This window comes from Eulemur rufifrons, chromosome 6, assembly GCF_041146395.1.
Source record: "Eulemur rufifrons isolate Redbay chromosome 6, OSU_ERuf_1, whole genome shotgun sequence".
Classification (NCBI taxonomy): domain Eukaryota; kingdom Metazoa; phylum Chordata; class Mammalia; order Primates; family Lemuridae; genus Eulemur; species Eulemur rufifrons.
In genome coordinates this window covers 95,125,029-95,151,354 of record NC_090988.1, presented here as the reverse complement: position 1 = coordinate 95,151,354, position 26,326 = coordinate 95,125,029, and the positions used below count along the sequence as shown (strand labels likewise).

The following is a 26,326-nucleotide window of genomic DNA, read 5'->3' as shown; positions in this document are numbered from 1 at the left end:
TTGCGCCTTCCCTCTCCCGGGTCCTCCCTGTTCCGGGCCCGCCCTGCTCTCGGTCCTCCCAGTGTCGCCGCCAGCTGACCGAGGCCTCCCGCCCACTCCGCGCGCGGCCTTGCCGAGGGCCGGTCCCTGGCGGGAGGCTTCGCGTCAACTCGAACATTTCCGCTTAGTTGCGATCGAGGGTGAGGGACAGGGCAGACGCGTCGCGGTACTCCTGGGCCTCGACTCCGGACTTGGGGAAAACGTCCATGGAAGAACCAGAGTTGGGGTGGTGCGCTGGGAGCAGGCCAGCCTGGGGCTTCGGACTTCATTTCCCAGGCAGCCTCGCGCGAGACCGGAAGTGCTGCGAGCCTATAAGGGCGCGAGGCGGCGCCCGCTGCTCAGCTCTGGGGTGGTGGTGTTACCTGGTTGCAGGTGTCTGAGAGTCCTCCATCTCCCTGGAGCCTCGGGAGCGGCAGCTCGGGCGCAGAGTGGCGAGAGGCGGATCCCGGAGGCCCCGGCCCGCTGCGTCCTACTGTGGCTAGGGGTGAGAAAGAGCCCGGGCTGGGAGTTCAGGGACCTGGGTTTCAGTGCTGGCTCCGCTGCTTCCCGCGCTGTCGCGATCTTCTCGCTTGGCCTCAGTTTTCTCTTTTAGGAATTGGGTACAGTTCTCCGCACCCTTCCTTCCAGAGTGGTGGTTGTAAATGCACGATATCTCTTCGGAAGGCGCAGAAAGCAGGAGGAGCCCCTTGCCCCAATTTTCACCCAATGTTAGCTGACACTAAGTGCCCAGCTGAGGGGTCAGGGATCCGACCCCGGATGCCTGGAACGGTTCTTTTTAGGACACCTGAGCCAGCCAGATCTGTGCAGTCAGAAGGACGGGTCTGTAATTACTCCGGTGCTAAGGAGGACCTTGCTTACCTACCTCCTGGCTGTAATATTGGGCCCCTCCTGAGTTTTGACTGTAACAGAAGCTACATTTGGAAATAAGGAGCCCTCGGAGCTGAAGGGGAGTGGACCTGAATTCCTGTACTAGCTCTGCCACTCACCTTGCTGAGTCACTTTCCTTCTCTGGGCCCCAGTGTTAGTGTTTTTGATCTATGAGATGAGGGTTTAGGATTGGTACCGGAAGTCTGGTTCTCAGGATTCTTAAAGCCCCCCCGCCCCAATCCATTTGGGAAGGGGGAGAAACAAACTGATTTTTTGCCCCTTCATCTATTTGTAGTTGTAAATTATAAAAGTAACATTGCGGTAGTTTGGAATAGAACCTTTTTCTAAGTCTAAGGGCTGAATGGAAATACCCATTTCCTACCCCTGGGCCTGACCAGTTTTAGCTCACCCTGGAAGAATCCTTTCTGCCAAGGTATTGAGGAAAGGTATTAGGTTGGAGAGTAGACTCCTAAGGTCAGATCAATGAACTACAACCCACAGGCCAAATGTGTCCCACCCGAACAGTTTTTATATGATCGAATGATTGAAAAAAAATGAAAAGGATAATATTTTTGTGACATGAAAATTATCTGAAACTCAAGATTTCATTGTTCATAAATAAAACATTATTGGAACACAGCCATGCTCATTTGTTAAGATATTGTCTATGGCTACTCTTGTATCACATCAGCAGAGTTGTGACAGAGACCATGTGTCCTAGAAAGCCTAAAATATTTATGACCTGGCCCTAAGCAAAACAGAAGAGTTTGCTTACCCCTGCCTTAAAATAGGGATCTACAAAATGAGATCATAGCCCAGCCTGTGCTCTTAGAACAAATGAGAGGATATTCTCAGCATTTACATTGCAATTTTCACTGCATTCTTCCTTTTCACCTGCTTTGCTCTCTCTTTCAGTAATAAGCAGGGCTTATCTATGTACTGTGAGCAGAGCAGTATAACTTCACATTCCTCTGTCAGGAAAGTGTCCCTACCATCCATTGTAAGAACAGCAATCCAGGACCTCTTCTAGAGGAGTGGATACAATCCCTTTTGGACTATATTTACTTTTCCTTTCACAAAGGAAAAAAAAAAACAAAAAACTTGTAGAAGTAGATAGTGTCAGATGGATGGAGCCTGCTGAGCAAGAGCTCCTAAATGCTGCCTTAACATTTCCCTGGCGGATGGAGGGTGTTTTAACTGAACATCAGGTGACTTCCTCTGCCCTTGCAGGAATTGTTGGGGGTGGGGGGGCAGCAGCTTCAAGGATGGGTAGCAAATTTCTGAGCCGAGTAGCTGAGTCACAAGCTTCTAGGAAACTGGTGACATGATTTTCTCCTGCCAGCCTCATGGAAGCTTGTATTTTTATCCCCAGCCCTCGGACCTTCTTTATCAGAGAATACTGCCAACTTAGGACACCTTGTGAGAGCCCAGCATCTGTTCCTGGTTAGGTGGACACCTGGCAAGGGGAGAGGTGGCATGGCATTGCTCAGGGCTGTTGAGAGGCCCGAGCAGGCATGGGAACCATGAACTTCAGGTTTTTGTTAGTAGTTAGGATAAAGTGCTGTGACAGCAATAACTAAGAAGAGTTACAATGTTTGGCTCCTACTTGATTTTCTGACAACCTGTGGTCAAGGAAAAATCATGGGTCTTGAAGCCAAATAGACAAGAGTTTTAAACTCCCTGCCCATTCACTGGGTCCTGATGCTATTTAATCTTTCTGAGCCTTAGTGTCCTCATTTATAAAATGGGGATAATAATCCTCAAAGGGTTGTCAGGAGGAGTAGATGGAACCATGTGTGTAAGGTTCCAGCACTCATACCTGGTGTTTAATAAATACTATTCTTACTGCCATGCCTTTCTTTCAGATGAGGACTCCGAGTCCTGCAGACGTTAAGTGATTTGCTCAAGGTGCCCTCTTTGTGATATTTGGAGCCCAGGCCACCATTCTGTCTGTCTACCATAAGAGCTAAAGGTCAGCAGTCACGTGTTTTATCTTCTTGGGAATTATTGGCTACTTTTCTCTGTTAGCTGGTTCAGAGTGACGGACTTCAACTGTAGGAGACCACATTGTTGCCTTGGCATAAGTATATGGGACAGGGTGACTGCCTTGAGGCTTGGGCCCAAGCAGGGCCAGTCTTGTGGCTTTGCCCACTTGACTGGCTTTTAAAAGCTACTCCTTAGGGGCTTAAGCATTTGCCATGTCTGAAACCAGAGTTGGTTTCTGAGTTTATCGAGCACATGTGGAAATCTCAAAATAAACCTCTTGCTTTCTAGACCATGAGTTCTTGCTTCCTCTTTTCTTCTCTGGACTTTCCCCAGAGGTGGGGAAAGCAGAAGTCTCAGGCCTGGAGACAGCTGAGGGCTATCACTCAACTCATGGTGTACAGTGTGGGGTCTGGAGTGAAGGCCTGATCTTACCCCCCCCCGCCCCCCGGGAAGATTAGCCCCACAGAGTTCACCATCTGGGGAAGAACTTTCTGTAGAAGTGGGAGCCCATAGGACTTCTTCCTTGCTAGTATAGTAGTAGTGTGTTTGCCCCTTTCAGACTGTGATTTTTGCCTCCTTATATTAGCATCCAGGGCCTGGGCATTTGTGCAATCCAGCCTGGATTATGATTCCTGACTCTTCTTTCCTGGGGGTGCTAATTCTTTACCTTCTGGTCCTGTGAAGGAAGACTCATCCCAGGACTCTGCTCCTAAGGCCTTGGCATCTGGCCTTCTCCAGGGCCAGCCATAGCCCTGAACTTGCTGCTCTATGACTGCCAGGTGCTTGGGGGGGGCCTCAGTCACTGTCTGTAACCAGAGATCAGGCCCACCGTGCCATCAGGCCTCATGGGGGCAGTACCTGGGCTGATGACAGGGACACTGAAGCAAAAAGGTTCCATCCCATGGGCCAAGAGCGAGTCAGTGTTACTTCCTTCAGCCAGTGTTTGGGGCACACCTGGACTAACCGAGACTTACGACTTACGCTTCTTCTAGGAGTGCCTGATCAGCATGGCTTCAGGGTGGTTTTACCTGTGCTGCCTGGTGCTGGGGTCCCTGGGCTCGATGTGCATCCTCTTCACTGCCTACTGGATGCAGTTCTGGTGTGGTGGCTTTGCTTGGGATGGCAGCACCCACACGTTCAACTGGCACCCGGTGCTCACAGTTGCTGGCATGGTGGTGTTCTACGGAGCTGGTGAGTAAGAGGTCAGCAAGGGAGGCGTGACACGGCCCAATCCTGGAATGGGCAGCCTTTCCTTCTCCAAGACTGGCCTTTGTCAGTGTTGGGTCTGAGGTTATAGGGGCAGGGTGGTTTGGGCTGTCACTGGGCCCAGCTGTCATTTGGGGGAGGAAGTGGTAAGAGTGCGGGCATCTCAGAAGGGCAGCTTCACAGATACTCTAGGGCAGGGGTTGGCAAGCTTTTCTGTAAAGAGCTAGACAGTAAATATTTTAGTCTTTGCCAGCCATAGGATCTATGTTGCAGTGACTCAATTGTGAGGAAACTGAGACATAGAAAGAAGAGGCCAAACAGCTAAGAGGCAGAGCCCAGATTTGGACCCAGGTTGTTGTCTGACCTTGATGCCTGTTCCTGACAACCAGCCTCAGTTGTGAGAGTGCAGTTGATGAAATAATGACCGTGACAGTGCTTTTTAGCCTGGAAACTGCATACAAGCTGCACTTACAATAGTAATGACAGAATGGCAGGTCTAAGAAATCTGCTCCTCCCTTTCTAACTGGCCCTTCTGTCCTCCCTTCATGGCTGACTGCTGTCCCACAAAGGATGGGGGGATAGAAGATGACAAGGAGTTGATGCCAGTGTCCCAGCATTTCCTCTTCTCTCGCTGGCAGGCTGTGTGGGATCCTCTCGGGGTAACTGCCCTGATGTGTGGGTGAGCACAGGCGAAGAGGCTGAGTCCTGGGACTGCTCTCTCCTGCAGGGTCGCTGGTGTACCGCCTGCCCCAGTCATGGCTGGGGCCCAAGCTGCCCTGGAAGCTCCTCCACGCCGCCCTGCACCTGATGGCCTTCAGCCTCACTGTCATGGGGCTGGTTGCTGTGTTTAAGTTTCACAACCACAACCGCATTGCCAACCTCTACTCCCTGCACAGCTGGCTGGGCATCACCACCGTCTTCCTCTTCGCCTGCCAGGTGGGTTCTCTCCACCCTCTTCCTCCGGGTTCCTACTGCCAGGCCTGACAGCTATGGGACCAAATATTCCCTCTGTTCATTGTCTGGAGACGGCCTTGCAGGCCACGTCCTGTAGAACCGGCAGTTTAAAGGGCTATGGGGGGTCGGTGGCTCCAGCACTTACCCTGTTCCTCCCGCCCAGCTCACTGCCCGTCTGTGCTCCCCGGGGCCTCTGTGCTGACTGCATACGCCACGCTGGCTCTCGGCAGCCATCTGGTTTCCACTTTCTCCATTCCCACCTCTCTGACCCAGAGCAATTCCAGAAGTGGTTTCCATAATCTGATGTCAGGCTTGTACAAGTGAGGAGTTTTAGGAGCAAGGACTGAGCCAAACGAGGCTGGCTGGGTTTGCTGGGAGAGTGGGATTGGAGCAAATCATTTCCTCTACTGGTCTTGTTGCTGGTGTAACAGAAACAGGCCGTGGTGAGGACGCGAGGCGTGGTGGTGGGCAGTGCCTGGGGGGAAGTTTGCACTGGGAAAGAAGGGCTGAGGTACAGCGACAGGAGGAGGTGCTTAAGGGGTGGGATGACCTGGTGCACCTTTGATCACACATGGTACAGTAAGGTGCGTCCTCCCTTGTGTCCACAGTGGTTCCTGGGCTTTGCCATCTTCCTCCTGCCCTGGGCGTCCCTGTGGCTGCGCAGCCTCCTTAAACCCATCCACGTCTTCTTCGGGGCCTCCATCCTCTCTCTGTCCATTGCATCTGTCATTTCTGGCATCAATGAGAAGCTTTTCTTCACTTTGTGAGTGCAACGGGCTCCCCAACTCTGAGGTGGAAGGGAGGGAATAGGGCCTTCAAAAGATGTACCCCAGGATCATAGGACCCACCCAAGCAAAGAGAACTTTGGGGGCTGAGCCCGTTCCTGATCTGGAAGGTAATGGAATCGATCTTTCTTTAGGTCAAGATTGGTAAATTGGTCAGCAAATATTTATTTATTGACAGCAGGTTGATTTAGCACCTACTATGTGTCAGAAACTGTTCTAAGCACCTTACATTTAATCCTCTCACCTGCCCTACAACATTGGTGTTCTCATTGCCACTTACAAATGCGGGAACAGAGAGGTTGAGTAGCTTATCTAAGGGCACACAGCCAGTAAGTGGCAGAGCTGGGACTCGAGTGAGGCAGTCTGCCTCTAGAGCCTGCATGCCTGAACACCACCACCCATACTTTTAGAGCAGTGCAGTGTAGTGAAAAGCAACTAAGATTTGAGGTCAGCCTGGGTTTAGATCTTGGCTGTGTCATTTACTAGTTATGTAACTTTGGGCAAGTTAATTTTGCCACTTTGAGCTTCAGTTTCCTCTGGGCTAAAAAGCATTATACAGTTGGCCATGGTGGCGTGTGCCTGTAGTCCAGCTACTCAGGAGGCTGAGGTGGGAGGATTGCTTGGGCCCAGAAGTTCAAGTCCAGCATGGGCAACATAGCAAGAACCTGTCTCTTAAGTATTAAAAAAAAAAAAAAAAAAAGCATTACACAGATACTTGTTGCTGTGGCAGGGACTTAGTATATTTAAATTCCAGGTCACAGGTGGCCCTGGGAAGGTATTCTCATCTTTCCTTAGTGGCATTGAGTCTCCTACTGGGCAGAAACAGGGGAAAAGTCTCTCAAGGGCCCGCATTGTTTTGTCACCTTTAGGAAAAACGCCACCCAGCCATACTCCAGCCTGCCCAGCCAGGCTGTCTTTGCCAACAGCACTGGGATGCTGGTGGTGACCTTTGGGCTGCTGGTGCTCTACATCCTTCTGGCGTCCTCTTGGAAGCGCCCAGAGCCAGGGATCCTGACTGACAGACAGGTATGGTTTCCTGTCTCCCATTCCAGGTGGGGTAGGGCTGGGTCTAGAGAAGGGTCACCCAGGAAAGGCTCAGGCCTTGCCAAGAAGGCCAACACAGTAGCATGGTGGGAAACCAGGTAGCTGGAAGGTAGAGTTAGGGTGGCTGACGGGGAGCACTGGTACCAAACCAGCCCATCCCAGCGAAGCCCCGGGGCTCTCAGCGGCCTGTCCATTGGGAGACAGAATTCCCCTCCCCAGATTCCTGTGGTTCTGTGAAGCGTGGCCTTATCTTCCTCTAGGAAGGGCTTGAGTATGACAAGGGTGTACAGTGATTTCTCCTTTACCAGCTTTGGGGCTAGTCTAATGGGACCAGTACTTGGTGACAAGCTTGTGCTTGGAACGAGTCTTTATGGGATGTAGGAGATGGGTTGTGTGCCAGGCTCTAGGGTTTCCTGAAGGATTTGGTGGCTTGGGCGGGGACCGCCCTGCAGGTCAGGGGGTATATCTGAACAGCTCAGGCTTGGTGTGTCTCCTGCAGGGGAGGGGCCGTTTTGACATCATATCATTAACTCTGGTGCCTCTGCCTGTTTCTCCAGCCCCTGCTGCATGATGGGGAGTGAAGTGGGGGCTCCCAGGAGCACCCAGTGGTGTGGTCTGTGCTCCCCTCAGAAGCTCTGCTCTACCTGGGGCATCCAGCTGGTGTCGGCAACAGACTTTTTTTGGGCTCTGGGCCCAAACTTCTCCTTGCCTCGGTGCCGGGCCTCCCCCCTCCAGCCACTTGCTGCCTGTCTGCTTTTCTGGTGGCTTCAACTTCTGTACCCTTCTTGGCATCGACTTCTCAGGTCCTCCACTTACACAAGGTCCTCCTTGCCCTGGCCGCTCCTGCAGGCCCTGCGTTCTGTTTGACGAGGTCAGGCTGATCTCCCCTTACACCTTGGGCTGTCGTGGGAAATCCCGACCGCTCAGAAGGGCCAGGACTCAAGTGCAATCCATGACATGGAAAATGAGGGAGGTGACACACCCATCAGCATTCCCCTTGAAGGCAAGCCGTTCAGTTAGGCCACCCTGCCACAGAGTAGCTGTCCCCATCCAGCCCCTCCTGGATGTGATTCATATCATAAGGTGACTGCAGAAGGGGAAAAGGGTGGCAGTTGTGGCTTCCGGAGAGGAGCAGCTGAGGAGCTGCCCTCTCTGAGCCCCTCTGTCACTACGTTTTGTGTCTGTGTGTATTGTGACTGTGTGGCTCCACCTCTTCCAGCTGCTGCTACAGCCGAGGCGTGGATCCCCGCTTTTCCCTGTGACTTACATGCCTGTCACCACCAGGCAGCCCCATGAACCCTGGTAACCTGCTCTCCCAAGAATAGACCACCTGTCCCCAGATGTCCCAATAGTGATGAGTGACAGAGGTGGCTGTGGACTTCCTTTACTTCTCCTTGCTGGGTCCTGACCTGCCCCTTGGCAGGTCCAAGTTTGCTCTCTTGACAGGGCCCTGGCCCTGCTGATCACTCTCCAGCTCTTCACGAAACTGGTGCCAAAGTTGTGGTCTCGTATGTCCAGCAGAGCCCTGGGAGCTGCTGCCACCCTCAGTGGGCTTCCTTGCTGAGAACCAAAGTGCTTCACCTGCCCCCACAAGGGCTGCACGTCTGGCTAAACCCAGTCTTCTGTGTCATGTCTGAGTGTGAGCTGTTGCTCTTCTCCTGAAGAGGAGCTGGGGTGGGGAGGGAGGAGCCTCACTCCTCTCTTAAGTGTCACTGCTGTGGCTTTTCTTGCCTTCTCCAAACAAGCCCTGCCAGGCCCTACACTGCTGTGCTTAGTAGACAAGTGGGAAGCCTGGGTTTGGAGCCTGCCTACTTGCGGGCGAGTAGCGATGAGGCCGACTGTCCAGCCCAGCCCCACATCGCCAGATGGTGGCAGAAGGGGCAAGACTGAACTTCCTGATGGGATGATGCCTTCACAGCCATTGGGATGACTGCCAGCCACTGTGCTCACGTGAAACTGCCCCCTTTCCACGTGTGTAGGCATTTTACTGGTTCATAAAGCTTGATTTTTCATTAAACGTGTTCTTAAGAATCAAAGTTGTTTTAGTCTGTTTGGGCTGCTATAACAAAAATATTATAGACTGGATGGCTTCAACAACCATCATTTGTCTCTCACATTTCTAGAGGCTGGAAGTCTGAGATCAAGGCACTGGTAGATTCGGTGCCTGGTGAGGGCCCTTCCCCACAGACTGTCTTCTCGCCATAACATCACAGGGTGGAAAGAGCACGAGAGCTCTGGGGCCTTTTTGATGAAGTGTCACTTACCCATTCATAAGGGTTCCACTCTCATGATCTAGTCACCTCCCAAAGGCCCACCTAACTATCACATTAGAGGTGAGGATTTCAACATAGGAATTTTGGGGGACACAAACATTCAGTCTGTAATAATAGCTCTGTCTGATGACATGCACTGTGGTTAAATGAGTTCCGGGGCAACCTGTGAACGCCTCAGTACAGGTCTGACCCTCACAGACCTGGGGAAGGGCCAATGGGAAGGCACCAAAGAGCCACGTGATTGTCTTCATGGAATGACTGTGACTCATTTATGTGTGGATGTCCTTAATAGCTACTGACTTTTGAGTACTTGATTATCTCATGAGGAAGGAAATTTTCCCTATTTACAATTTGGAAAACAGGACTCAAACGGTAAGTGACTGGCCTGAGACCACCCAGCCAGGGAACGGCAGACTTGGGATCCACAGGCCCTGTCTGGCGCCAGCCTCCTTCCCAGCCCCTGGGCACATAACCCTGTGCGCACTGGTGCTCAGGGACGTGTGGTGCAGACGATGGCCCTGGGGAGGGAAGCCTAGGGCTGAGGAGCCTGCAGCCAAATCTGGACCAGGTAGGTGATGCTAGTGTGACAGACGGTGGTGGAGTGGCTGACACTGGTGATGACAGTAACTCCCAGGGAGTGGACACTTGGACTGTGCTGGGGCTTCACCTTTGCCAACTCATCTGAATCCTTTCATGTCCTGGTGAGCTGGTACCATCTGATTTTACAGATTCCAAGAAACTCAATAATAGGCCTGAGTTCTCCTAGCTTGGTTACTGCAGAACCAGCTTGCAAATCGTGTGTGTGTCCACACCCAGTGCCTTTAACCACGCCCCACACTGAGGACGCACCAGGCGTGTGCTGTACGTCTCCACCGCACACCGCCGTCGGCATCCTCCTGCCCAGGTGCTGTCAGTGGGGGCTGGCCGGGCTACAGTTTCTCAGCTACAACTGAACCTTAGAATATGGTGACTTCTTTTCCTTCTGGTGTCCCAACTGCCCATTCAATTCCCAAGGAATTATTAATATTAACTCAGTGCTGAGAAAAGCCTTCTACCATTCCTACATGTATAAGGCGTGATGTGTGCACTAGGAGGAGGACAGGAGCAGATCCCAGCAGAACCAGCCCAGCCAAGCAGGCCCTGCCCTTGGGGCACAGGTGGTAAAGCGCTGCCTGGTAGAAGACGGGTCACGATCACCGCAGCCGAGGCTGAAGCTCAGGCCCTGGGCATCTGTGGGCCAACTTGTTCACACACTTGGCAAAAGGTCCCTCAGAGGAAGCAGGAGCTTTATTGCTTGAATGTGCTCTGTTAGCTTTCTTTTCCAATTGACTGGGGTTCCAGTGCAGAAGGCCTTTCACAGGGAGTCTTGGAACCAAACAGCATTGCCAGTTACAAGTTGTGCTGTGGCTCAGGGAAAATGCCTTATCTCTGAAGCCCACAGCTGGCTGGGACGGGGTGGGGTGACCCAGGGACTCTACCCTCCCGAGGAGGGAAAGGGCAGAGTTGGAGAGGCCCGTGGCCTACTCGGCTTGCTCTGGTTGCCATATCTGCAGTGGAGTAGCTCTGGCGGCTTGTTGGAGGACAGGCCATGGGGGCTTGGGAGGGGGATGGTGATGGTTCGAAGGCAGAAGCGGGGTGACAATGGCCACATCAGCACAGCAGTGAGAAGAGCTGAGGCCCAGGAAAGCAGTCACACACCCTGGTTCTGCAAGACCTCCAGGATGGCACGGAGAATGGCGGCAGCTGCCACCGCCCCAGGGTCCGGCTGGTCCAGCCGTGCAGAGCTGATGTAACTGGCTCTTCCAGCTCCAGCTTCCATATTCTTGGTGGCCTCAGCTGCAGCTTCGGCACTCTGAGGGGGCAGGGGTGGGAGGAGGCTCAAGGGCAGGCCCACAGGCCTCTCCTTCCTGCTATGGGCAGAGTGCTATGCAGGCTGGCCCTGGATCCTCGTCACCTATCTGCCAGCACCCTCTGCACTGTCACCAAGTGAAAGGTTACCTTTCATGTACTTCTAGCAGGGAAAGGGGCCACCATTTACTGAGGGCCTATTATGTCCCAGGCACTGTGCTGGGCTCTACATACCTCCTTAGCCTCACAGCAGCCTTCTGAGATAGATGTTCATCTCCATTTTATAGAGGAAGAAACTCAGGTGCAGGCAGGTTATTAACGTGCTCAAGGTCACAGGGACATGGGCACCTAGTGGCTCCAAGCCTATCTCCCCAGGTGGCTGGGCCCTGCCCCACTCACCTTGACTGCTTTGGTCAGGACTTGGAACAGATCAGCCCCTGGGCTCTTCCAGGCTTGGAGCTCCTGTCCTGCCGCCCACAGAGAATCCAGCTGGACAAGGTGAGGGAGAGGGGGCTGAGGAGAGGCCCTGCCACTGAGGGTGGCCTTTAGGGCTTATAGGCTCAAAAGGGGAAGGGCTGGGGCTACAGCCCAAGTACACACCATAGTCCTGTCCCCTGGGGCAGCTTTTCCATACCTGGGAGGGAGAGAGAATGAAAGAGGTTTATTGCAGGAACCAAGGGACTCGCTCTGGGGGCAGGGCCAGGGTCTTGCAAGGAGCAGATGACATTGACCACTTCCCTCAGGCCACCCTGGTCTAAGGCATAGGGTGCTGGCTCACTTCTGCATGGCCTCCAGGCCGGCGTCCATAGCAGCAGACCAGGCTGGAAGGTCAGTCTTGGCCTTGAGGGGCTGGGCAGCTGCAGTCAGGAACAGGCCGTAGAGCTGGGGAGGGCGAGAATGCTGAGCATGGCGGCCTGGACCCTGGCCACCCAGAACCCTCCCCACAAGCCCTGGGGGCTGCCGGCACCCACTGCCCCGGAGGAGCCTCCCATCTTCTCCAGCAGCAGGACGGACAACTTGGAGAGCAGCTGGGCAGGGCTGGCAGGGGGTGGACCCTCCTTCAGCCACCCCTGGATCGCTGCAGGCAGAGAGAGAGAGTGAGGAATTCAGAGACCTCCCCTCCATCTGCCTGGACCCCACTGAGCACACAGGCCTGACTGCCAGCCAGAGTGAACAGGGGCTGCGAGGGGACAAGAGGGGACCAGGATGAAGGGATCCCAAGGCTCCCTTTCCACACCCAGCGTGCAGCCTGGAGCGGGGCTGGGGATGGGAGCTGAAGGGACCTTGGGAGTTGCCCAGCAGGTGAGGCCTGCCCCAGCACCCTCAGCTTGACATTCTTCCTCTGCCTCCTTGCTACGTTTTGTCCCCCTGGCCCTCTGCACTAATGCCCGTGTGTTTCACTGATTCCTATTATTTACTCTGTCTCTCCTCCCAGCACACGGGCCACGAGGGCAGCGATTTCTGTCTGCTCTGCTCACTGCTGTATCCACAGAACTGAGGGCAGTGCTTGGCCCATGGCAGGTATTAAAGACTTTTCTCTTGAACGAATCATGTTGGGCAGCTCAGAGCTTTTCACTGGTCTGGGTAAACTGAGAAAAATAAGGACAACAGAATGCATTTTCTGTCAGTTCTAAGTTATTCACTGTCAAGGATTCTGTTTATTCTGAGATGACGACCTCCTACTTGTAGCGCAGAAGGTCCTTTTCTTTAGGAAAACAGGTGAAACGGGTGCTGGGGTTTTGTGAATGACCTCACTTGGCAAAGTGAAAGTTGGCCACTCCAAGTCAGCACTCACATGTTTTGGAAATTGTTCTGTTTCATGAAATGCCAAAATCTAAGAACCAGCATGCCTGCCATGCCACCCCCACCGGGGTCCTCACAGGGGCCCTGGTACCAACCTCTGGCTGCACGGCTGTGGGTGGTGCCACAGTCCCCGTCACCAGCAGCCCGGTCCAGGGCGTTCAGATGTTCCTCCAGGCCCAGGAGGGTGGCACACACCTGTTCCAGCACAAGTGTCATCCGCTTTGAGGCTAAGCCTAGAAAGGGAAAATGGCAGGGAAGAGGCCTGCCCAGCCCTCCTCATGACCAAACAATCAGAGTGGAAGGCGTGGGTGCCAGGGCCCCCGTGTGCCCCACTGCACAGCCCTGTGTCCTTTGGGAAGCCTGCCCTTTCCCCAACAGCAGGGCTTGGTACCTCCTGCTGCAGTGGAACTGGGGGCCTCCCGGGGCTCGCTGGGGGCTGCCCGGCTCCGCTTCCGCCCCGTCACGGAGACCTTGGCCACGTTAGGCCAGGCGGCTGCGGTGGTTTCAGCATCTAGGACAGCAAGACAACTCTCTTAGACTCGGCTGCCAGCTCGGCATTAAGCAGAGCTCCCCCAGCAGCCCCAGAGGAAGAGAGTCCATCTCAACAAGTATGTACTGAGTGCCTACTGTGTACAGGGGGAAGGAGGGAAGGTCCCTGGGGAAAGGGTCAGGCCGATGTGAGGAGGACCCTGACACCAACACTCCATAGTCCAGGGAGAGCTGGGGAAGGCTGGAGAAGCCGGGAAGGGTCAGGGTCAGCCCTGTTGGGGATCTCTACAAGTCTCCCTGGCTCCTTCCAGCTACATGAACCCCTGGCTTTGGTGACCCCAGTTTCCAGGTCTCACCTATCAGTTTCAGGAGGGGCTCATCCGCCAGCAGGAGGGTGAGGGAAAAGCCAGACATCTCCAGTGCTGACATGAAGGTGCCCACCAGGGCCCGGGCAATCTTCACCCCGCGGCCCTCTGCAACCCCAGAGCACGGAGGTCCAGGAGGGAACGATGGGCACCAGGGAAAGAAACAGAGGAACAGAAAAGCAAGGCCCTTAGGAGCTGGGGCCCTGAGGTCAGTAGGGAGATGGCCCGATTTCTTCAGGGTCTCCCTCACTGCCACCCCCAATGACCACATTCCCTGGAAGTGTCCCCTCTGAGGAACAGATGAGTAATTATAGGTCTCTTACTGGGATCTCTCGAGGTGCCAGGCACTGTTAAGCATCTTACATATGTTTAATCACATTTAATCCTCATGACAACCATATAAGGCAAGTGCCATTATTGTTACCCCCAATATACAGACAAGAAAACAGAGGCTCAAGGTACCCAGCAATGAAGTGGCAGAATGATGATTTAACTCAGGCTCATATGACCGCACGGCCGTGTTCTGTGCCATCACAAGACCCTACCTCAGCTGCTTCTCTTATGACCAGCGTCAAAGGGCTGGAGGGGCCCATGCCCAGTGTGGGGCTCACCCAAGCAGCGGACGGCAGCATCAGCCATGATGCCCAGTTCCAGGAATGACAGGCCGCCCAGATTGTTGACCATCATCACCACCGAGGAGCCTGTGGGCAGACACGACACCCCAGGTGAGGCTCTCAGGGCACCTCCTACACTGAGGGGTTGGGAGACGGGGATGACAGGCCACTCACCGCGCTGCACAGGCACGTGGGACGCATTGGAGGTATCTGTCATGTGGTCAAGCATGAGCCTCACGATCTCATCGGCCGTTGCCATCTGTCAGGGGGAGCCAGGAGTGAGCGGCGTCTGGGGGTCCTTGGCCTTAGGCAGGCTGGGCCAGGGAGTCCACCTACCTTTATTCGGCGCACACCAGCTTCCCCGTGGATCCCTGTGGATAGAGGTGGTCACTGCTGACCCACTCAGGGCCTGGGGACTCGCTTACCACACCTTTATCAAGAGCTTAGTGCTGTTCGCTAGGCTAGGTACTGTGTAAGTGGGGGAGGGGGGAGGGAAATGGACAGAATAATGAAACACACACAGTCTCTGCTCTCCGGGAGCTGGTGGCTTGGTGGTGGAGATCGCTTTAAGTTTAGAGAGATCGGCCCTAAAGTTAGGTAGGGCCACAGGAGGCCGACACCCATCACTTTGGAAGCACAGGAAGGAGGCGGGAAAGTTTGTAGCTGGGGTGGACTTTGGACCGCCCTTGAAAGAAGGGTAAGTTTTGGCAGGGGCAGGAAGACCAGGAATGTGTGAGCAAAGGCAGGGAGGCGGGCAGTGCACACCGTGGCTGGAGCCCTGGGTGTGGGTGGCAAAGCAGGTAGAAATCGGAAGGCTGGGCCTCAAGTGCCCAGGAGAGAAATACTGAGACCACCTCAGGAGAGCTCCGGGTGGACAGAGAGGACTGGATAGATGGCTCCCAGGGTGTAGGAGGTGGGCAAAACCCAAGGCAGGCACGGCTGACACGGGGTGGCCACAAGCTTACCCAGGCCCAGCTCGACCTCATCGGCTGAGAGCTCAAAGGTGGGTTTGGAACCAGGGACGCTGCAGGAGGACAGGCTCAACCCCAGGGTACCTGTGAGAAGCGAGGCATGAAAGAGATGACTGCTCTGCTCTCGGTGTCAGGCGTCAGGAGGGGCAGTGGCAATACCTCGGCAGCCCGCAGGCGTCCTCTCCTCTCAGAAAGGCTGTCAGACTCATCTCAGCCATGAGAGAGAACTGAGCTGTGAGCTGTGTACTCAGGGCCACCAGTCCTCGGGAGCTCCCCCAGGGCCACCCTCCCTCGGCCCCTAGGGCATGACCTGGAAAGCCCCCCATGCAGCCGACAGGAACCTGCTCCTCCCCAGGCCCCGGGCTGGCACTCACCCATGGCCTTGGCGACCAAGCTCACTTGCTTTGCAATCTCCTCCAGCCCCACGCCTGCCTCGGCCAGGGCACCTGCCACCTGCAGCCACACAGAGGGGAGGAGTCACGGTACCACTTGGGGGTAGAAGATGGGCTGGGGATGAATTTCTTACCTATTTATTTACTTGAATTAATTATCAATAATTAAATTTTTCTTTAGAGACAGGGTCTCGCTCTGTTGCCCAGGTTGAATGCAGTGGTGTGATCATAGCTCACCGCAGCCTTAAAACTCCTGGGGTCAAGAGATCCTCCTGCCTCAGCCTCCGAAGTAGCTGTGACTACAGGCAAGCACCACCACACCCAGTAGCTAATTTTTAAATCATTATTGTTTTTTGTCGAAATGAGGTCTCATACTATGTTGTCCAGGCTGGTCTTGAACTCCTGGCCTCAAGTAATCCTCCCCCCTTGGCCTCCCAAAGTGCTGGGATTATAAGCATAAGTCACTGCGCCAGGCCAGTGTTTTTTTGTTTTTTTTTTTTTTTTTTTGGTAAGAAACGGTCTCACTATATTGCTCAGGCTCCATCTGGACTCCTGGGCTAGCGATCCTTCCACCTCAGCCTCCTGAGTAGCTGGGACTACAGGCACACGCCACTGTGCCTGGCCTTTGGGGATGAATTTCTTGTTGGGAATGGGAACTTCTCAGCATTTCCACACTCAACCTGGCCCATCACATTTAGGGCGAAAGAGTGTGCTCCCCTCATTCACAATATACCTACCAGGAATCTTTAAGAATTTCAGTCTGTTGGAACCAGAAGAGACTTTAGAAATGCGGAAATGGGCCCAAAGAGGAGAGGTGACTTGTCCAATGTCACACAGCCAGTTGGTGGCCAGTTTCCTGATTCCTAGTCTAGTGTTTTTTCTCCCACAGCATATGTACTGTGGGTCACTTTGCCCATCCACCCAATTTTTACCAAGCATCCAGTATGTGCTGAAAAGGAAAAAGATGACTAAGTCATAGTCCCTGCCTTCAAGGAACTCACAGTCTGGGAAGGGGTGGGGAAGTGACACACACAAATTGAAAATCTGCAGGGTGCTAAACGCAATGATGGTGTCTACAAGAGATGCCACAGGAGCACAGAGGAGGGGCTGCTAGCCTGCTCAGGGTAGCGGAGAGACATCAGGCTGGGCCTCTGCAGAAAGGCTGGAGTCAGACAGGCCAGAAGGAGGCTGGACAGGGAGAGGATTTTCCAGATCGTAGATAGTATAAGCAAAGCCACAGAGGTGAGACACAGCCCGGTGGGTACAGGGACCTGGCGTTAACAGACCATGAGGGAGGCAGGAGTGATGGAAGATGCAGTTGGGGAGTCACAGAGGTGGGGCAAGAGTGTGGTGGGTGCCTGAGCAAGGAGTGTGCGGTCACTTTAGGAACCCAAGAGGGCTTTCAGCGGGTGAACAACCTGGTCAGATACACATTTTAAAAAGACACCTCTGGTGGCAGTGTGGGGAGCAGACTGGCAAGGCAGGAAGGCAGGAAGCAGGCAGGGGAGCCCGGGGAGGAGGTGGCTTCAGCCATCTGGGCATGAGCAGATGACCCTGAACCAAGGACGGTGTTACAGAGGCAAGTGGGAATAGAAGCGCCAGGACCGGGTGTAGGAAAGGGAAGGGGCGGAGAAGTCTGGAGAATGCTGTGTCTAGGCTTAGGTAACTGGGGATGGCAGGGCCTTCCTGGGTCAGGGAACACTGGGGAAGAAGAAGGAGTGGATTCCTGGGGGAGGGAATGGGTGGTTGGAAAGGTGCTGTGATTATTTGTCGTACTATTTCATTATACGTATGACAGCTGTAACTCGTCAACTTAATACATTTTTCCTACGGAGGTGTTTTCTGGCTTATGTTTTTAACTTAATCAAAACAGCAAGAATATGGTTTTACCCTCCTTTTTGCATCCCAAAAGGAGAGTGTAGGAGACCAGAGAGTAGAATGTTTTACTAATTGAGCTTTTTTTCTTCCTCCATAACTAACACTTGGTACTCAGAGTTTCGCCAGCCTAACACTTCAAGTATATTTCAGTGTATACAAAGAGAAACAAAAGCAGTAATTGGTTCAACTGGGCTTTTGCTGCAAAGAAACAAATCTGAAAACATACTGAGAAACTGAGAAGCTATTAGGCCAGGTGCTGCCCGGAGAGAGCGGGCCGGGAGGGAGCTCACCTTGTGTATGAGCACTGTGCCGCAGAGCCCCCGCCGGCCCGCCTTCTTCAGCACGGTGAAGGCGCTGTCGTCCCCAATGACCACCATCTCCACAGGGATGCCCTCAGCCCGGGCCTGCTCCCGGGCCAGGCCGAAGTTCAGCCGGTCCCCAGTGTAGTTCTTCACAATGAGAAGGGTCCCCACTGCCGGAGCAGCGGGCCCCATCAGTGCCTGCCCTTGCCCCAACCCACAGTGTCCCTCCCTGCACACCAGGCTTACCTGTGCCCGCCTGGGCCACGGCCCTGATGGCTGCCAGGATGCTGCCCACTGCTGGGGAGGTGAACACAGCTCCCGCGATGACCCCGGTCAGCATCCCCTTCCCTATGAAACCTAGAGGCAGGAGGGAACCGTGCCTGCAGTCACTGGGGCTTCCCACACGCCTGGGGGTCATGGTTTGGTGAGCCCTACTGTGTGCTTGGTGCTACTAGGTCCCCCCAGGTCTTCACATCGCCGATGCCTTCTCAGGAGTCACCGTCGAGAGGCCTTCCCTGACCTCTCAGCCTGAAGCAGTCACCTGCTACATCCTCAGGGACTCACTGTTCCTTTACCCTTTCTACTATCTTCACCGTCACTTAGTGCTCCCTGAAATGATCTTATTTGCTTATGCATTTACCTGGCTATGATCTGTCTCCCCAAAGTCAAATATAAGCTCCCCAACGGCAGGGACCTTGTCTGTCTGGTTCACTCTGGTATCCCTAAAGCCCAGTACAGTGCCAGGCACACAGTGGACTCAGTAACATTTGCTGAATGAATGAATGGGTTTGCTAAAGGGAGACAGGAAAGGGACAAATGATACCAAGCCTGGTCACTGCCCTCCAGGAGCTCTCCAGGAGAGTTCATATCCATCCCTGGCTCCAAACAGGACACGACCCAGGACTATCCATTGTGGAAGTGGCAGGGTGGGAATTCAGAAGAGGGATATTGCTCTGGGCTGGAAAAGTCAGGAAGCCTTCACGGAGGAGGGTGCATCTGCTGGGCCCGGAAGGCCAGGATTTATGGAACCACTGACTCTCAGAGCTAGAAAGGCCTAGAGATCATCTGGCCCAACCTCACACTTTTAAAGATATAGAAATGTACTTCTGTAGGTGAGATCCAGACATGCTGTGACTGCGCCAGAGCACAGCCTGGGGGAGCGGGAACCAGGCCCGCTCCAGATTCTGGGCTGGGCTCTGTCCTGCACCTCATTCCAGAAGCCCCTGCCGCTCCACCCAGCACCCCACCCCCACCCCAGGGCACTCACCAGCATGGGCAGGCTCATGGCCGGAGCCCCCACCCGACAGCAGTGCCACCCGGCCCTTGAGGCTGTCTAAGTCGGAACGGAGGGCCACGCGGTGGCCTTGCAGGAGCTGAAGGTTGGGGTCACAGGCTACCAGGCCAGCAAGGGCGTCATCAGCACAGCCTTCCACTGAGTTCACCAGCTTCTTGGAGGTCTGTAGGGGAGAAGTGAGGGGGAGTTTCAGAGTATGGCCAGTAGGGACACCCCCATCCTGCCCAGCCACGGTGCTGCGGTGAAGACCCCTCTCCACATCCACCTAGGAACTCCAAGGACACCCCACTTCCTTGAGTTAGGTGACATTTTATCAGGTAGATGTTTCTGTGAGTTCTCGTTTTAATTTTTGAAGTTTTACTCAATGCCTAACTTATGAAGCATTTTGCACCATGGCTTGAATTTATCCTGAAAAATGAAAAATACAAAAAAAAAAAAAAAAAGGGGGGAGTTGGAATCCTTGGTATAAAACATTTTTAAAAAATTGGGGTCCGATGTCTTCTGTCAAAGGAAGAGAAGCTCCAGGCTGAGGCTCCTGTGCTGGGGAAAGGAGCTGAGCAGGCCCGAGCCATTGCTGTTCCCCTGGGCCTGTGACACGGGGCAAACATTTCCTGAGCCGCTCGGTGTGCCAGGCCCAGTGCTAGACACTTTGGGTAAGTGTGCCCTCGATGGAGACACAAAGAGAACATGCCCACGTGCTGTGGGGCAGTGCTATCCCAGAGGAGCCTGCGTGCACCTTGGGAGCACCGAGGGGGCCTGGAGGTCTTTGTGAAGAAGCAGTTGGGTGGGCCAAAGGGGGCAGGGAGAGTCGGGGGAAGGAAAAAGGAAGCTATTCCAGGCAGAGGGGCAGCATATGGCGAGGCCTGCAGGTGTGACTAATATGGTGGCACCAGGAAGCCAGTGTGGCCTACCGGAGGAGGTAGGCAGGGGCCTCACAGCCTACGTAGGAGGAAGCTGGCTCTGAGCAGCCTCAGGAGGGGGACGTGGGCAGGCTGGTCAGAACTCATGCTGTTGGGCTTGTCTGAGCAGACATGGGGTGCAGGCAGAAGGGAGCAGTGTGGGTGCTAGAGCAGAGGAGGGCTTGGGCTCTCCAGTCACAGGGACTCAGGTTCAAATCCCACTTCTGTCTCTTACTAGCTGCGAGAACTCAGTGAAGACACATCATTGTTGTGAGCTGCAATTCCACCTCTGTAAAATGGGGTTTACTAGAACAGAGTACACACCTGCAATATAGTCAACGCAAAGAGAGCTATTTACTTTTTCAAACAGGCTGTGAAAAGCTGGAGCCAGCTGAACCGGGGCCACAGGCTGGATGCAGCCCCTGCCTTTGTCCCGGAGAGCGAGAGGGGGCCCAAGTGGACCCGGAGGCCTGGGCTCCCAGTGCCACCTGGTGGCCCGGTGAGAGCCTGCAGCTGAGCCAGGTCCTGGCAAGGTATACTTCCGGCTGCGGCTCCTTCCTGAGTGTGCCAACACTGGTTCCTTTGTGCAAAATTTGGCCCTGATGTCTCCCTGTCAACCTTTCCTGGGTCTGGCCAGGGCTGGGGGGCGGTCAAGCCACCTGCTTCAGGATGAGGCGAGTAGCCCAGGTCAGAAGGGAGCAAGCAGAATAATAAGATTGGCTCCATTTGCCCAGCAGTGACTAAGGGCCAGGCCTGGTTCTAAGTGTTTTTGAACATGTCTCATTTCATCTTCCCAACAGCCCTATAGAGGAAAGATTAGCCCAGTGAGGAAACTGAGGCACAGTTAAATGACTTTGCCCAAGGTCACACAGCAAGTGCCCAGGTCTGCCTGGCTCCAAAGCTGTTTCCATGTTGGCCACATCATGCTGCTTTCCCAAGAGGCTGGAAGGGAGGGGGAGGGTGGCAGAGGTCTTGCCAGATGAAGGGCAGGGGCTGGTGGCTCTCAGAGCCCACCAGGGACTGGGACACACAGTGAGATTGCGAGTTGGTCTCACCCCCAAGACCAGCCTCCAGTACTACCTCCCTCCAAGAATGCGCCCTGCTCCCCATCCTGATAATCTGTCCTGCCTGGGATTCTCAACTGTCCCTGCACCAGAGCTACACCAGGTTCCCCAGCGGCCTGAGGAAATGGAAAAGGAAAAGAAGTCAGACAAGGTCTCTAGGACTCTGCTCTGATCAACACCTCATGGCCACTTGGTGTAGGCCTAATCCACCTCATATTGCAGATGAAGAAAAGGAGGCTCCGAGAGATCAAGTCTTCTGCAAAATACCACAGAGCTGGTTAGTGGCAGGCTGAAATTTGAACCCACATCTGCTCAAGGTTTGCTTTTGCCCAGATCTTTTTTTTTTTTTTTTTTTTACAGTTGGCCTGGAACAAAGCCCAAGGGCATGGCAGCCTGCTGCACTGCAGAACCCAGCTCTGGGACCAGCCCTCACATGCCCCAGGCTTAGGAACAGTGACAAGGCTGATCATCAAAGTTCCTTCTGTGACTGGTACAAGGTCTATCACAAAGCAGGTATCTGCTAATGTTCTAATCTAAATGTGTGACCTGGACTGGGGGCTGAGGGGCTCCAGAGAGACTCAGAGGCTGCAGCCCCAGGCCTGGCTGGGACCAGTGGCCTCCAGGAAATGGAGAGAAGCAGGAGGTCCTGGCAGAGATCATGGTCCTACCTCTCAAACTCTGAACCTCAGGAGGCAGCAGCGGCTTTTGGTCAGGGGGTAAGGAACTCCAGCATGCCCAGGGCTGGGATCCTGCTTTGAGACCACGGTGTCCTCCCCATGCCCAGGCCCCACAAGACTCACCATGGTGGGGAGGCTCTGAAACAAACTGAGTTCACACCTTCGCACAGAGCTGCTGGAAGATGGATGATCCTGTGGGTGCTACCTGGATCTGAGCACAGAGGAGGCGGCAGCAGCACCTGCAGGAATGGGTAACAATACGAGCTGCTGAAAGGCACTTGCAGCCGACTGGCACGATCACGCTTCCAGTGCCCTAGTAATTAGGGAGCTGCCCCAGACTTCAGTCCAAGTCCAAACTCTAGAACGTGAGCTAGGAATGGAGAAAGGCATGGGGCAGACCAAGGTTCACACCTGCACTTGGCTGCCAGGAGACAGATCAATTCCTGTTGGGCAGGGAGCCACCTTTATACCCAGGAGTAGGGCCCACCTTACCACCAAGGAGCAAAGTAACCCACAGAATAACTTCATCTTTTACACAGGCATCACATGTGGTGAAAAAATTTACAAAGCTTTTCACACATTTGCTCTCGTTGGCCTTGGCACCACACCAGGAGGGAGCCAGCTGAGTTTGTGATCCCGTTTGACTTCTGGGAAAGACTCAGAGAGCTCCAGTGACTTGTCTAAGGTCATACAGGTAAAAGCCAGGACTCAAACCTGTGTCTAGTCTTTCTACAAAGCTTGTATTCTTTCTACTGATAATTCAGTGCCTCCAAAAGCAGGCAGAGCCCCTGCTGTGGAAAACCCAGCATGTAAACCACAATGACAGCTAGTTTCCCTAAGTTCAGCCTGGTTCAGGGTCTTGGGCCATTCAGGGTCTTGGGCTTTGCACAAGTGAACGTGAGTGCACGATGGGAACAACCCAGACATGGTTCTGCACCTAGCTCTGCCCCAACTTACTCAGGGGAGCTTAGGTAAACCAATTCCCCTCCGAGCCCCAGCTTCCTCATCTGTAAAATGGGGGTTGGTTCCTCTCTGGCATTCTACAGGTGCACTAAACCACGTGTTTCTCCTCCTGCTCCCTGGGGAGCCTGTTTGAATGTGGGGTGGCCTACAGGTTCCAGGGCTACCTGCCCTCCTAGGTTATTAAGACTCTCACAGGCAAAATTCTGGTTTCATGTTTCAGGTCAGAATTTGTACAGCAGTGGGGCCACTAATATTGTTGAGCACGTGGACTGGGGGAGCCCTTCAAAGTCTGAAAAATCAAACAGTTTAAAGGGGAGAGGTGAGCACCCTGACGCCCCCCAGGTGAGGCGCACGGTCATTCTAAGGGCAGGTGGGGGCAGCGGCTTTGGAGGAACTGGGACAGTGAAGCGGCAGGAGGCACGGTTCTAGTCTGGGATGTGCAAAAATCGTCACCTCCCTCCCGTTTCTAGGACTCTGCAATCCTTCCCGTTCCAAAAGCGGAACAGCCTGAGAGCTGCTGGAGCAATAGAAGTGGGAGAAGACGAGGTCTGGGGAAGGGCGAGGGGCGAGGAGCGGAGTTGGGGGGCCTTGGCGAACCTCTCCCAACGGCTCATGCCCGCATCAACCACCTCCGTAGCGGTCGCCGCTCCACAAGCACCCCAAAACAGCACACCCTCATCCGGGTCCTCCGGGCTCTGGCGGTAAGCGAGGGGGCGGGGCTTCTCGTGGTTGGCTGCCTCGGGCTCCGGGAGTCCTCCAAGAGGCCAGGCCAGGCCATCCCGTGATGCCCCGCGCCCCGGCCGCTCTGGCCTGCAACGTGTCTCCGGGGCGGAGACAGCGGCAGTGGAGTTCGCTGCGCGCGGGTGGGGGCCACCTGTCTCTTCGCTGGTGTCCGTCTCTCTTTCGTCGCCCTCGAGTCCCGACGGGCAACCCCAGCCTTCGACATGTCGTACAACTACGTGGTAACGGCACAGAAGCCCACCGCTGTGAACGGCTGCGTGACCGGTGAGTCTGCCGGGGCAGGAGACCCCGGCGAGGGAGGCAGCTGGGGGGAACCGAGGCCGCGGGAGGTCTGGGGCCCCATGTGCGGCCGGGTAGAACCGGGGAATAGAAGGCGCTGGCACCCGAGGAACCTCCCCCAGCTCCACGACCTCAAAGGAGCTGTCTTAGCACGCGCCTTTGCGGGGTTAGAAGCTGCTCTTGAGGGGCCCCTTTCGTCCTGGGAGGTCACTTGGCCTCAAAGGCAGGGCTGGGTCCAGTGGGACAGCGAACGGAGAGTTGATTTTGCAGTGTTGCTTGGGCGCAGATTGGCCTCTTGTGGCCGAGGAAAGGGGTGGTGGTGATGGCGACTTTGGGTCAGAGTTTTCATATGTGGGAGTGGGGGGGGTGCCCAGGGATGTGAGGAATGTCCGCATTCACCCTGAGAGGGAGAGGAGCTCTCTCCTGGCTCTCTCCTTTGCCTGGGGCTGTTGTTTACGTGAGGGCGCTGCTGGAAAATAGGGTTTGGTTTGCCTGGCCCTGGGCTGGATTTGTCATGTTGACTATGGGCAAGGGTTATTAAGGACACCAATGTCCAGTTGCATACCTCAAACTTGTATGTTTATGTAAATCTTCATCATGATTCCAAAACAAAACTCTGTTGTTTAGAGTTGGAGGTGGCTAAGAGTGTGGATGAGAGTATCGGTAGACTGCTGGGAGGACAAAAGGTGTGGACGAAACAATGTTTTAACATAAAGCTCTGGAAATTTTCCTCATTTGACCTGGTCTGTTTGATAAAAGTTTTGTGAGACTTTAGATGAAGACTGGAAGAGATGAACACCTTCTCCAGCATTCTCAATTAGAGTCTACCACTGTAATAAAAGTAAAATTCGAGAGATCAGAGCCATGTGAAGGTTTTACACAGTCATCGTCAGCTGAAGGACATGCAGCCTTTAGGTCCAGTCCAATTTTCATAGTCTGATTAAGGAAGTAGCATTGCTGAATGCATGAAGTGAGACTCTTCGAGGTTCAGGCTTTGGCAAAAAGGGGAGTGAATGGAGGGAGTTGGAAGTAAATGAGAATTCTGGAGGTGTTTAGGTGTAAGTGATAGGATTATTTAGAAGGGCTTGGGAGGCCTTGCCAATGGCTTCAAAAGTTAGAGCATCTGTTCTTTCAGGACATTTTACTTCGGCTGAAGATTTGAACCTGTTGATTGCCAAAAACACGAGATTAGAGATCTATGTGGTCACCGCTGAGGGGCTTCGGCCGGTCAAAGAGGTGGGCATGTATGGGAAGATTGCCGTCATGGAGCTTTTCAGGCCCAAGGTAAGTGTTCTGAGTTGGGACAAGCAATGAAGGGGGAACTGTTGGTTGTAGGTTGTTTTTATGATTGCTGGGGATGGGTGGAATATGATTTAGCAGAGAAACTCTCTGCTCTCCTTGAATGGCAGATTGCAGTGTATTCTCTTCTTGACCAAGCTTCCTAGAAATAGGAGAGATTTATTAGGGAAACATTTATGAAGTTGACTTCTTTAGGAAGGGGAAATTAAAGCAGTTTGAAATGTGGGTCACCATATTGTTTGGTGATTCAGAGGATAGGGTACATACAGTGTGGGGCAGTTCTGGCTTCATTCCTTATTACTTCTGACTTTGGGTGTCACTTTAGTTGTCATTTAAGCATTTAAGGCACCTTTCAGAGTTTCAATTTCCCCATCTACAAAATGGGGATAACAGTATCCAGTCCCTGGGGTTAAGATTAAATGATTAAGTAATACAGAGCCTCGCCCATAGCAAGCATTCAGTGTTATGTTAACAATTATCATCATCATTAGTATTGTCATTATTTTAATCAAAATAACTGCCACCACATTGCTTCGTTATGTCTTAACTGAATCTGGCAAGAAAGTAGTAGGTTCAGAGCTGTCATTATAACCCATAACCCTTTGAACAAAACAGTCATTTTTTTTGTGGTCTGTTAAATAAGTAAGACTTTGTAGATCCATTTTAGCTTCCATTGTTATTCTTACATTTTTCTTCTTTTTCTCCAACTACTTGGAGAGGAGTAGAGAAGGCATTACTTTCATCTTTCAGAATGACTAAGATCAGCTTGAGATTGAAATAAATGGAGACATTGTATATATTAATAGAACAGAGAAACAGAAGATCATGAAAATGGGGACTGGTTGTTTACCAGCTTCAGTTCTGGCTTTTTGTACATACCCTTAGGGTGTGTGTGTACCTAGTGTGGATTACAAACTCACCGTGTATTTTATCTTCAGGAAGAGAAGAATTTGGAATGTTCCTAAAGAATTTGGCTTGTTTAAAGAATGATGCTTTAAGACTGGACAGGTTGTTCCTGTTTTAAAAAGAACCAGTTTTGATGGCATAATGTTGGTTTCCAGGGGGAGAGCAAGGACCTGCTGTTTATCCTGACTGCTAAGTACAATGCCTGCATCCTAGAGTATAAGCAGAGTGGCGAGAGCATTGATATCATTACGAGAGCCCATGGCAATGTCCAGGTGAGGTGGTTGCTTCAGGCCGATGAGAGTTTTCCAGGTAGGGCTGTCATGATTCATTGATGAAAATTAAAGTGCTGGGAGCAGCCTTCTGTATGATCAGAGAAACGGAGAAGACA

General features: G+C 53.4%; 3 protein-coding genes across 7 annotated transcripts in view; 2 read left to right on the top strand and 1 right to left on the bottom strand.

Annotated features, from left to right (window-relative positions):
* The first annotated feature begins 185 nt into the window (after positions 1-185).
* CYB561A3 (cytochrome b561 family member A3) lies at positions 186-8,172 on the top strand. Of its 4 annotated transcripts, XM_069471458.1 has the most exons (7): positions 461-523; positions 2,772-2,878; positions 3,885-4,083; positions 4,826-5,034; positions 5,661-5,815; positions 6,707-6,863; positions 7,439-7,531. In XM_069471458.1, the coding sequence occupies exons 3-7, from the start codon at positions 3,900-3,902 to the stop codon at positions 7,460-7,462; spliced, it is 729 nt and encodes a 242-aa protein (XP_069327559.1). In that variant the 5' UTR covers positions 461-523; positions 2,772-2,878; positions 3,885-3,899; the 3' UTR covers positions 7,463-7,531. The 4 variants fall into 4 exon arrangements, with proteins under 4 accessions (XP_069327560.1, XP_069327559.1, XP_069327556.1 ...); XM_069471459.1 differs by lacking the exon at positions 2,772-2,878 and having other exon boundaries at positions 186-523; XM_069471455.1 differs by lacking the exon at positions 6,707-6,863 and having other exon boundaries at positions 7,439-8,172.
* Positions 5,372-22,084, bottom strand: TKFC (triokinase and FMN cyclase). 2 transcript variants are annotated; one of them, XM_069471454.1, is made up of 17 exons: positions 21,874-22,084; positions 19,084-19,273; positions 18,063-18,173; positions 17,805-17,986; positions 15,619-15,697; positions 15,239-15,328; positions 14,610-14,644; positions 14,448-14,532; positions 14,271-14,360; positions 13,651-13,767; positions 13,197-13,316; positions 12,901-13,038; positions 11,974-12,080; positions 11,781-11,884; positions 11,603-11,636; positions 11,402-11,491; positions 5,372-5,940 (listed from the first exon to the last, which is right to left on the bottom strand). In XM_069471454.1, the coding sequence occupies exons 1-17, from the start codon at positions 21,874-21,876 to the stop codon at positions 5,809-5,811; spliced, it is 1,707 nt and encodes a 568-aa protein (XP_069327555.1). In that variant the 5' UTR covers positions 21,877-22,084; the 3' UTR covers positions 5,372-5,808. The 2 variants fall into 2 exon arrangements, with proteins under 2 accessions (XP_069327555.1, XP_069327554.1); XM_069471453.1 differs by lacking the exon at positions 5,372-5,940 and adding an exon at positions 10,422-11,006 and having other exon boundaries at positions 21,874-22,081.
* Positions 22,085-23,520: 1,436 nt separating this feature from the next.
* Positions 23,521-26,326, top strand: part of DDB1 (damage specific DNA binding protein 1) — a 28,932-nt gene continuing 26,126 nt past the window's right edge. The window contains exons 1-3 of the mRNA XM_069471452.1: positions 23,521-23,718; positions 24,869-25,017; positions 26,094-26,210. Of these exons, the coding sequence (XP_069327553.1) occupies positions 23,658-23,718; positions 24,869-25,017; positions 26,094-26,210 (327 nt within the window). The 5' untranslated portion in view covers positions 23,521-23,657. The remainder of the gene's footprint in view (positions 23,719-24,868; positions 25,018-26,093; positions 26,211-26,326) is intronic.